General features: G+C 40.4%; 1 protein-coding gene across 2 annotated transcripts in view; it reads left to right on the top strand.

The window, feature by feature from the left end:
- Nucleotides 1–12,160, top strand: part of DTX2 (deltex E3 ubiquitin ligase 2) — a 137,375-nt gene extending 125,215 nt beyond the window's left edge. For both annotated transcript variants that reach the window (XM_089676580.1, XM_089676579.1), the window contains one exon: nt 4,222–12,160. In XM_089676580.1, coding sequence (XP_089532706.1) covers nt 4,222–4,446 — 225 coding nt within the window. In that variant the 3' untranslated portion in view covers nt 4,447–12,160. The remainder of the gene's footprint in view (nt 1–4,221) is intronic.
- Nucleotides 12,161–12,413: the final 253 nt, after the last annotated feature.

The following is a 12,413-nucleotide window of genomic DNA, read 5'->3' as shown; positions in this document are numbered from 1 at the left end:
AATACACCTACCATTCGATTTTTAGACTAATCATTTCTTTGTGAGTGGGCAAACATTCAAAATCAGCAGGGGATCAAATACTTATTTCCTTCACTGTATATACGTGATTTTGCATTTCTGGGTAGGGGGCACGCGCGCCTTACCCGCGCCGCCCTTCATGGCCGTGTCTGACAATCACCGGGTCCCGGCCTGTGATTACTCGCCGGTGCCCGGTGATTGCCAAGCATCTCTGACGGTGGGGGGAGAACTGTTTGTAAACAAAGCAGTTCTCTCCCCTGTCCGCTCCTGCACACTGCTTTGCATGGCTGTGCATAGCACAGCTATGCAAAGCAATGTGCTTACAGTAAAACACTAACACAGCACACCTATTAAAACGGCACACAGCACACAATTAACCCTTTGATTGTCCCACATTTTAACCCCTTCCTGCCCAGTTCCATTAGTACAGTTTCAGTGCTTTTTATTAGCACTGATCACTGTATTGGTGTCGCTGATCGCCACCATTACTAGCAAAAAAAAATTTGTAAATGCTATAACTTTCACGTAAACCAATTAATTTACATGTATTAGGATTTTGTTTTAGCAAAGACATGTAGCAGGATACATTTTGGCCTACATTTATGAGGAAATTAGATTTTTTAAATCTTTTTACTGGACATGCTCAAAATAGCAAAAAGTCAAGAGTATTGTTTTTTTTTCTCAGAATTGTCGCTTTTTTTTTTTTTTTTTTTAACAGCTCAAAAAATAAAAAACACACAGGCGATCAAACACCACCAAAAGAAAGTTCTATTCGTGGGGGAAAAGGACGTACATTTCATTTGGGTGCAGTGTTGCATGACTGCGCAATTGTCAGTTAAAGTAACTCGGCGCCGTAACGCAAAAAATGGCCTGGTCAAGAAGGGGGGGGGGGGTAAATCCTCAGGAGGCAAAGTGGTTAAATCACCTTAATTGGATCTGTTTAGTAAAATGTAATTTGTATTGTTATATTGTTTAGCTGGTGTGAATAAATGGTGCCACCTACTGGCTGCTTGAAAACACTGCATTATTTGATAGAAGCCCTGTAGCAGAAAAGTGACTATCAGTAGCATTTACCAGTTAAATACCTTAAAACACTTACTCCTCAAGACATCCTGTTCCATAAAATGTAAAAAAGGGTCTGAGACTTAGCAAAGCAACTGAAAGTGACTGTGTAGGGTTTTATAAGGGAATAGATGATTGATAACAAATATCGGGTTCACCCATTGGCCACTTAAGTCCCCCCAAGAGTCCAATTGTGTGCTCTTGTTCCTCTCATGTGTTTACAAAAGGTGTCACTTTCATGTAGCTGGATTTCTCATTTACTTGTTGATGGAGAATTCATCTGAGGAGCATGACCTCATAATTTTTTATTTATTTCAGGTACTTATATAGCGCCCTCAATTTACGCAGCGCTTTACATATACAGTCAGGTCCATAAATATTGGGACATCGACACAATTCTAACATGTTTGGCTCTATACACCACCACAATGGATTTAAAATGAAACGAACAAGATGTGCTTTAACTGCAGACTGTCAGCTTTAATTTGAGGGTATTTACATCCAAATCAGGTGAACGGTGTAGGAATTGCAACAGTTTTCATATGTGCCTCCCACTTGTTAAGGGACCAAAAGTAATGGGACAGAATAATAATCATAAATTAAACTTTCACTTTTTAATACTTGGTTGCAAATGCTTTGCAGTCAATTACAGCCTGAAGTCTGGAACGCATAGACATCACCAGACGCTGGGTTTCATCCCTGGTGATGCTCTGCCAGGCCTCTACTGCAACTGTCTTCAGTTCCTGCTTGTTGTTGGGGTATTTTCCCTTCAGTTTTGTCTTCAGCAAGTGAAATGCATGCTCAATCGGATTCAGGTCAGTTGATTGACTTGGCCATTGCATAACATTCCACTTCTTTCCCTTAAAAAACTCGTTGGTTGCTTTTGCAGTATGCTTTGGGTCATTGTCCATCTGCACTGTGAAGCGGCGTCCAATGAGTTCTGAAGCATTTGGCTGAATTTGAGCAGATAATATTGCCCGAAACACTTCAGAATTCATCCTGCTGCTTTTGTCAGCAGTCACATCATCAATAAATACAAGAGAACCAGTTCCATTGGCGGCCATACATGCCCACGCCATGACACTACCACCACCATGCTTCACTGATGAGGTGGTATGCTTAGGATCATGAGCAGTTCCTTTCCTTCTCCATACTCTTCTCTTCCCATCACTCTGGTACAAGTTGATCTTGGTCTCATCTGTCCATAGGATGTTGTTCCAGAACTGTGAAGGCTTTTTTAGATGTCGTTTGGCAAACTCTAATTTGGCCTTCCTGTTTTTGAGGCTCACCAATGGTTTCCATCTTGTGGTGAACCCTCTGTATTCACTCTGGTGAAGTCTTCTCTTGATTGTTGACTTTGATACACATACACCTACCTCCTGGAGAGTGTTTTTGATCTGGCCAACTGTTGTGAAGGGTGTTTTCTTCACCAGGGAAAGAATTCTTCAGTCATCCACCACAGTTGTTTTCCGTGGTCTTTGGTGTTGCTGAGCTCACCGGTGCGTTCAATCTTTTTAAGAATGTTTCAAACAGTTGTTTTGGCCACGCCTAACGTTTTTGCTATCTCTCTGATGGGTTTGTTTTGTTTTTTCAGCCTAATGATGGCTTGCTTCACTGATAGTGACAGCTCTTTGGATCTCATCTTGAGAGTTGACAGCAACAGATTCCAAATGCAAATAGCACACTTGAAATGAACTCTGGACCTTTTATCTGCTCATTATAATTGGGATAATGAGGGAATAACACACACCTGGCCATGGAACACCTGAGAATCCAATTGTCCCATTACTTTTGGCCCCTTAACAAGTGGGAGGCACATATGCAAACTGTTGTAATTCCTACACCGTTCACCTGATTTGGATGTAAATACCCTCAAATTAAAGCTGACAGTCTGCAGTTAAAGCACATCTTGTTCATTTCATTTTAAATCCATTGTGGTGGTGTATAGAGCCAAAAATGTTAGAATCGTGTTGATGTCCCAATATTTATGGACCTGACTGTATATTGTACATTCACATCAGTCCCTAACCCTCAAGGAGTGTACAATTAACCCTTTCGTGCCCAGAACTCATTGAAGCCTAGATGCTAAAGTTAGCAGCACCAGTTAACTTAACTGTAAAACTAATCTAGATTTAAAAAGTAAATCCATAAAAAGGACATACAACTGGTAAGCGTTATTATTTATTACAGGTACTTGTATAGCGCCATCAATTTACGCAGCTCTTTACATACATATACTGTACATTCACATCAGTCCCTAACCCTCAAGGGGTGTACAATCTAAGGTCCCTAACTTACATTCATACATACACATACTAGTGCCAATTTAGATAGGATACAATTAACTTACCAGCATGTCTTTGGAGTGTGGGAGGAAACTGGAGTACCTGGAGGAAATCCACGCAGGCACAGGGAGAACATGCAAAATCTAGGTAGGTGGTGACGTGGTTGGGATTCGAACCAATGACCCTAGTACTGCCAGGTGGAACTGCTAACCATTTTGCCACTGTGCTGCCCCATCATTGGCTTTGTAATGTCGACCGTTAATTCTGGAAGAGTCTAATTTAAAGAAAAAAAAAAAAGAGCATCTGATACAGCTTGTGAGCAATTGCACAGATCACAAATCTCAAATGATACCTAGTTAACCACACCACCATTGGGTGATGGTCAAGGAAATACCATATACTGCACACCAGACCAATTCCACTGAACAGATCGCTACACTGTTAGCACTATGGATGCACTGATATCTGTATCTGTGCCGATACAGAGTGTTTTCATGAGTACTTATAATCGTGGAAAAAGCTCCCGATACCCAAACCGATACTTTGCAGTGCAATTTGCGTCGATACAAAATATATGGACGTAGATTGCACTGCAAAAAACAGCATGCAATTTGAACAGGAATGCTGCAGCTTTCTCTCCTCTCCTTTCTCTCCTTATTAGTGAAAATATTGTATTGTGTATTTGTCTGGTTTTAGCTACGTTAGTCTATTATCTGCCCTATATGAGAAATTACTAAAAGATTCAGGAAAACTTCTTGATTAAAAAAACAAAACACAGTATTATTATAGTAACTAGTCAATTTGTAAAAATGTAAGTTTTTTTTAAACACATTTCTCATTACATTTTTTTTTATAGGTACTAGAGCTTCTAAAGGTTGCCTGGGCCAGGCGATTGATATTCACCATTGGCATTTCAAGCACAACGGGTGAATCTGACACTGTGGTGTGGAATGAAATCCATCACAAGACGGAAATGACCTCAAACATAACTGGACATGGTTACCCTGACGCAAACTACCTGGACAATGTTCTTGCCGAGCTTGCTGCTCAAGGAGTGTCAGAAGACTGCTTAAACATGTGAATGAATTTCTAGATGACTGCCTACTTGTGATTTTGTTGGGGGTGGCATTCAGTTCATTTACACGATGCCTTAAAGTTATGGTTTAATTTTGCATATATATATCTATCTATATATATATATATATATTTTGGTAAGCAATATGTATCTATCAGGGGTTTACAAAAATGCTGGGGAAATATTTGGTTTATACAAGACTAGCATGCAAGCATAATACCAACCCTGCAGGACAGGGGCCAACCATTATAAGTGTTCCATCTTGTCTTTCCCAACATGTGTTCATTATTGTGAAATGTCTTCTACAGATGACCTACACCCAAAAAGATCAGTTTGTTTTGGTGGTGCAGGGTAATGGGGCCACCTATGTGTAAAATTTCGTATCCCATCTGCAAATATCCAGGATGAAGCAGGTTTTTTTCCCTAATCTTTGTCCATGGGAGCTTGCACATAATACTGCTGTCTGCCTTTGCATTAAATAATTGGGGACAGACACATAAGGACCTACTGATTGAGACAAAAAAGCAATATGCAAGCACTTGCCAACAGCAATTTATTAATCTGGACATTTCAGTGATCTGACTCTAATAAAGTGAACTTAATGGCTAGGGGTTACTGTACATAGCACATAATAATAACAAAAATTTTTAACAAACCCAGTCACTCAGGCAGACTACTGCAGTCTGAGTTTCAGTGTGTGGAGGTGGACAACAGAAAATTAATTTTGCTGGATTTTCACATCAGAGGTTGCTTTAAGTTTACCCATTACCAATTATTCATCTGGCTCTGCATCCCCAAAATAAAATAAAAAAGAGCAGAAGCTAATTGTTCCATCGATCAAAATGAAAGCCTAAATCTTTATAAAATCTAAATTCTCTAAATATTCACCAGAATCTGTGGTCTAGCAGTGGGACAGGTTCCCTAGTGTTTTCTTTTCTTCTGAACTTTAGAGTGGTAGGATCCTTCTTTGGATTACCATGTTTCTGTTTGGCGATGTGGACACCTTCCATTGGCTGTCCATTGGTGGGTACCCCACAGCTTTTTTGAAGGCTTCAGCTGGTGGGGCCTGCACCACCAGTCTTTACTCCTTGAACAGGAGCAGCGGAGGGTCACGTGATCTATTCTGATTCAGATGAGTAAAAATAAGGCTTGGCAATGGTTTCAAAAAATGTGAATGGGTTTGAAGGGGGTGGGTGGGAAAGATAGAATTTACAGTAAATTTGCCCAGACATGGTACATTTTGGTTCTGCTTCAATTGTTTCTGACAGCCATATTGTTATTACACACAAAGCAGTTTGATCCTTTCCCTTGATTTTTAGCTGCTGTAAAGGAATTTGCAAAATACAGCCTAGGTACTGCTGCAACTCGCAATCTCAAAGACAGAAAGCTGTGAGTTTACCAAATTACCTGACTTGTTGATCTCTTTTAGTAGGGTTGGATGGAGGGGGTTTTTTGGACTATTAGTGGCAAAGTAAACTTAGGGGGAGATTTACTAAAACTGGTGCAGCTGTGCATAGTAGCCAATCAGCTTCTAACTTTAGCTTGTTCAATTAAGCATTGGCAATAAAACCTGGAAGCTGATTGGTTTATATGCAGAATTGTACCAGATTTTGCACTCTCCAGTTGTAGTAAATAAGCCCTTTAGTGTAACTTTATATTTCATACAAATGTCAGAATTACCTTTCCCACCAAGTTAATCTTGTGACCATTTTTTTTTTCACCAGGTAAATGCTGTAAATAACATACTGTGTTCCCTGTCTCTTTCTATCCATAAGATGGGGCAGCCATGGTTGTTACACAGGTTGGATTTGTTTGCCTTAACCTCTTCACGCCGGCTGAACGCAAATGTGCGGCCTCCCGACATCTGGGCTTAGACGCAGAGCGGCCGTACTTTTGCATTCTATTAAAAAAGAACATATGTGCTGAGAGCGCGCTCACAGCACACATGTCCGGTACTCACGGAAAGGTCCCAATCTCCTCTTTTGATCGGGACCTTTCACATGACTGTAAACTCCGTCCCGCCGCTTGGCTTCTGAAACCCTTAAAGGGCCGGCAGGCGCCGGCGCTAAGCGGTTAAGCAGCCCATACATGACTCAAACCTGTGGTGGAAGGAAAAAAAAATTACTGCTGGGCACTACAGCAGTGGCTGCATCTAGTGTCTATATAGTGACTCTGTTTTCTAATGGAGGGGGAATTCTCATGCTGTACAAAAGTAAAGTTACACACATTCTTTTTTTGTTAATATTTCTATGGTACTAGAGACTATCAGCCCTAGAGGTGAAGTTTTCTAAAATTAGCAGATGCTGAAAAACACAATTTTGTTATTTACAAAATAATAAAATAAGTGTCATTTAATATTTTAAATAACATACCATACAAATATACACAGAACAGAAATGTCACACTTTTCTGTGTTCAGCTGGCCAGTTATATAAGGAAATGGTTGGACGTGCATGTACATTCCAAATATACATAGCTTGTGACCTAAACAGGAATATTTGCTTCAGAAGAACATTCCTGTTTCAGCAAAGGTAAAGAGCAGGGGAGACTTGAAATCGAAGGAAAGGCCAGTCCCCAACCCCATCTTATGTCAAGAAAAACAATCACAGTTATACAAACTTTTCTAATGTGTCTGACCGCTTTATCCAATTGGGTCCTCTGTAAGGGACTGTCCCTGAGTGCTTCACTTATGTTTATCCTCTAATCTGGCTGAAAACTAGCAGATTGGGGAACTGTTACCTACTGTCTATGGGTACCTTGACTTTGATGAATGTTTCTCGGAGGCTTTGATGAAACACGGCTAACAAGAACATTTAGTGCTGCCAATAACAACCATTTAGCTTCCAGATGTCATGTCTGCATTGCAAACCTTTTATTGGTGGCTATGGGCAATAAGAACTGTTCTTGTTAACATTTATTTCATATCTAAGCCTTTAACCTTTTGGCACCGGCCAAACGCAAATGTGCGGCCTCCCAGCCTAGATGCCGAGCGGCCGCACATTTGCGTTCTATTACAGACATAAAAAAAAAACCCCGTGCTGAGAGCGCGTGCGCTCCCAGCACACACGTTCGGTACTCACGGAAAAGGTCCCGATCTCCTCTTGCGATCTGGACCTTTTCCGATCATGTGACCGCGAATCACGACGGTCACATGACCCTAAGACCCTGCCCGGCTTCTGGAACCCTAAAAGGGCTGGGAGACGCCAGCGCCAAGGGGTTAATTGAGTCAGTGGAAACAGAAATAAAGTACTGTGTCTCCCACCAACCAATCAGTTATTGGGCTTTAGCAGTTTAATGTACAATAATAGTGGGTTTCTACTGATTGGTTCGGGATACCGTTCAGGATTGTTTGTTTTTTTTTTTGCATCAAGGTTTTAAACAGTGGGAGCTCAGATGAATTTGGATCCTAGTGCAAACTATCCTGCCAGGAAGCTGTCACTGTGCCCCAACAATCATTTGTAACCCCAGCCTGTAGCGACACATATATACACCCCATTTATACCTGTGGTTGGTAGGTGGGAAATGCCTTATCCACTTATGATTGGTGGGGAGCAGCCACCACTTCCTAGTGGAATAGCTCAGGCCAGTTTGCACTAAGATCCAAACAACGTCTGAGCTCATCCCTTTTAGTAAGTAAACTAGTTTGCTTCATTCCTTTCTAGTGAGTGGCTTCCACTGGCACAATTCAGTAAAAAGGTTGGCTGTTGATCTTCCATCTTCTTACCCATTTTTTTATGTTCTTCAAAACAAACCTATATTATATGCCACAGTTAGCAAAATTCCTGTTTAGCATTAGCATTTATTTGTTTGGGGTTCACAATATATTCTATGAGAAAATACAATTGTAAAAAACATTCTCTTCAATAGTTGTTTTACCAGCACCATTTTTCATAATGGAATATATTCTAATTAATAAAAAAATATTTTATCCAGATAGCCAATTTCTTAACGAAATCTTTAAAATGTATTTGGAATATTGTTTTCTCCATTCTTGCTTTGTACATAGCTACATTTTGTTGATATGTCATTTGTCATTCTAAGTGTAAGATTGTGCCTTGAACACTGATAATATGACTCAATGTGGTGTCTGTTCTGGCTTTATTCATATCATCACTGTTTAAGTGCAAGAGCCTTTAAAGTTTCCTGTGTTCTTCCTAGTGATATAAGGACACAAGAGGCAACTAAATTGTAAATGGCTAACATATGCTAGACAGAGGTGAATTACTGTACATTTTGCTGAGAAAGAATATGAGCACATCTTAAAATACATGCACACTTTGCTGTGTTCATACTCTCGTGTGGACAGTGAAGCACGCATCATCATACATGCACTCAATAAAACATTTTATATACACACATTATTGTGGGTTAGTAAGTTCTTCATCCATGATTCTCACTGTAGTATTGCTGTGAGGGAGGAGAAGGTTTTGCATACATTACAGTGACCTCAGAACACTCCTTAGCTTCAGGGTGGTACTCCACCCTGTGAACAGAATGAGCTGCATGGAGATAGAATGATCTTCAGGAACCTTGGTGCCTGATAAAACCAGCAAAACCTGGAAGCTGCAGAACATGCATTTAGTAAATCTTCATCGCAATGGTATGCTGAATGTTATAGGATCACTTTTAAGGGGCTGCATTAGTTCTGGTAAACTCACATGTGGGGGGGAAAAAGTATTAAGTATATATATATTTTTTTTTATTAAGGCCCAGTACTTTTTTTGTCGGGAGATTTTATATATATATATATATATATATATATATATATATATATATATATATATATATATAAAATTTTCTCCTTGCTTGCTATGCTAATAACAGCCTGTTTACAGAACTCAGTATCTCAAGCTGAAACTTACACAAAACTGTAGCCGAGCACTTGACTCCTCTTCTACCCTGTCTGTTCTGTTTAACTGCCCTCCACCCCATAGCAGTTTTACTGCTACAAGGCGGATGTTCTGTGTCAAATCACGTATATAAACATGATTGTGCACTTCCGCCACTGGGGGGCGCACGCCTGCCACCGCTTTTGTTGTGATTGGATGATTAACAGGTTCCGGCTAACAGATAAGCACCGACACCTGTTGATTGCTGAGGAGACCGACAGAACACAGCTCTGCCTAATGTAAACAAGGCAGAGCTGCGGTATGATAACGATCTGCTAAATTTTATTCAGGGAATAAAATCTAGCAGATTGCCAAGTAAAATAGCACACTGTGCACACAAAAACACTGGCTAGGCACATGATTAACCCTTTGATTTCCCTAGAGGTTTAACCCCTTCCCACCCAGTGTCATTAATATAGTGGCAGTGTATATTTTTAGCACTAATCACTGTATTAGCGTCACTGGTTCCTACAAAGTGTCATTTGGTATTGTCCGCTGCAATATTGCAGTCCTGCTATAAGTCGCTGATCGCCATCAATATTAGTATAAAAAGAATTCCAGTAAATATACCGCCATTTGTAGACACTATAATTTTTGAGTAAACCAATCAATATACGCTTATTGTACATATGTAGCAGAATACATTTTGTCCTAAATTTATTAACAAATTTGATTTTTTACCTTTTTTTATTGAATAGGTTTTATAGCAGAAAGTTAAAAAAAAATTTTTGTTAATGTCAGTGTTTTTCATTTATAGCGCAAAAAAATAAAAACCGCAGAGGTGATCAAATATCACTATAAGAAAGCTCTATTTGTTGGGGGAAAAAAATTACACAAATCTCATTTATGTACAGTGTCTCATGACCGTGCAGTTGTCAGTTAAAGTAACACAGCGCAATATTGCAAACAATGGCCTGGTCAAGAAGGGGGGTAAATCTTCCGGAGGTCAAGTGGCCTGTCCTGGTTTCTATTAGTGCCTGAAAGCATACCCATGAGGCCCAATTCCTACTTGTGAATGGGGCACTTTGCGATTAGATGCAGGAGACCCAGTAGGGTTTCCCTGCAATTAGCTGTGGGCAGGAAGCATCTTTGAAAGCATTGGATGGCTGATAGCTCCCACAGCTGTTTGTGACTGCTTGCATGTCATTTCTTATCAGTAATTACCTGTGATTGATCAGTCTGCATCAGGGCCACTCATTCATGGTGAGCATGTACAGGCAATCAGCCATGAATAGTTGCAGGAGATGTTAGCCTCCCATTTTGTCCAATGGGGTTTCTTGCCGTTAGATTTAGGAGACCCAGAAAGGGTTTCCTGCAAATAGCTAATTTCAAATGGCCTCATTAGCAAGGGTGAACGGGGCCTTGAAGCAGAGCTCCACCCAAAAGGGGAAGTTCCGCTTTAAGCCTTTGTCCCCTACTCCCCATTAAGCATTGGCACTTTTGGGGAGCTGGGGGGGGAGACGGGTACCCGAATTTTAATTTGCCTAAGCGAACGGAAGCGGAAGTTGTCCTCCCCCCCTCCCTCCCTATAGTCTTCTGGGACACGTGAGAGGTCCCGGAAGACTACAGGGCCATTCACAAAGCGCAGCACTTCTCACGCATGCGCAGTGGGCACCCAGCTGTGAAGCCTGAAGCTGTCACAGCCTGGTGTCCACACTGAAGATGCTGGCACCAGGGAGAGAAGACAGCCGGTGAAACCAGCGGTGGTGAGGACATCGCTGGACTGAGGGACAGGTAAGTGGCTGTATTTTAAAAGTCAGCAGCTACAGTCTTTGTAGCTGCTGACGTATTTTTTTTTTTTCAGCTGGAACGCTGCTTTAATGTTTCTGTGAATTCCATGCCATGGGTATACCCTGTATAAAATGATTATTTGTAATATATCAATAGTAACCACATGCTAAAACGTTTGCTTCTAAACTTAAAATGCTGGCCCACGGCATCATATTTTTCATTTAATACAAATTGTTACATTGGCTTAGAGCTGCATGCAGCGGTTTAGAGTGCCCCTTGAAGAAGAAGAGGAACAAGCATCCAAAGCCAAATGTACTGTAATAGTAACAAACATTGGCGGCCTTTCTTGGGAGTCTACCAGTTCTGCATGTGTTTCTTCTTCTTTACAGCAATACTGAAACAAAGCATTTAGATGGGGATTCTCTGAAATATTGCCTTGTTTTCTGAGGTTAATGTACCTTATGGCCTGGTTTTCCTCCCACTTGTCTTCAGGCTTACTTTTTCAGTCAGAGAAATAAGGTTTGCATGTAACAGAATCTAAACAGAAGACAAAAAAAAAAAAGATCGACCTGAAGCATGAGATTACAGAACATAATAGCCACACTCTTGCCATAGGTCTTTACTTCCATCACGACATCTGAATATCTTTCAATGAGGAGTGCCTGCTCAGTGCATCTTCATATGCTCAGAATGGTTAACTGCACCTTGGACCTTTCTGCACTTATTTTATTGTGGTCTGCATTTCTGAACACGTGCAGTACCAGAGAGAGGTGAAAAAAAAGAAATGTCTTGATTGAAAGTTAATTAGATGTGAGATACAAATAGCCACACAGGAGATATACTGCATGGCAAGGGCGCTCTGATGCAAATGTGTATGAGCTCCTAAAATTTTCTTTTACAGTTTCAAAATATGGTACTTTGAGATGTAGTATTTTATTCTGGAGGCAGGTTATTGCAATGCATATTTTTCAGTCAGTTCTTTCTAATACATTTTTGAGCTGTTACCAGACAAGCTAATTGTAAAGAAATGTTTTATTGTATGAGAGTAACTATGTAAGACATGCGTTTTATTTACACCTCATTAAAAAAATGATTCTTAACCCCCTGCTTGTGAATGTGTTTTAATGTACACAGCAGGTTATCTCTTCTACAAGGCATATTAGACATGGAGGACACAACCTTTTCAGCTGAGGGGAATCCTTGAAATAATTTTTTTAGGGTGTCAGGGAACCCCTGCTAAAAAATTACTATATCTACAAATCATGATCCATTAGTGTGATGGTCAGTGGGAAGAATGCTCCTTACACTTGTGATCATTGGGAAGATTTACCTCCTTTATATCTATAATTTATG

The sequence above is a fragment of the Staurois parvus genome, unplaced genomic scaffold, assembly GCF_062004578.1.
Source record: "Staurois parvus isolate SC_StPar_1 unplaced genomic scaffold, SC_StPar_1.0 ptg000172l, whole genome shotgun sequence".
Classification (NCBI taxonomy): Eukaryota; Metazoa; Chordata; class Amphibia; order Anura; family Ranidae; genus Staurois; species Staurois parvus.
Note: the sequence above shows the minus strand (reverse complement) of the source record. Positions and strands in the feature narration are given on the sequence as shown.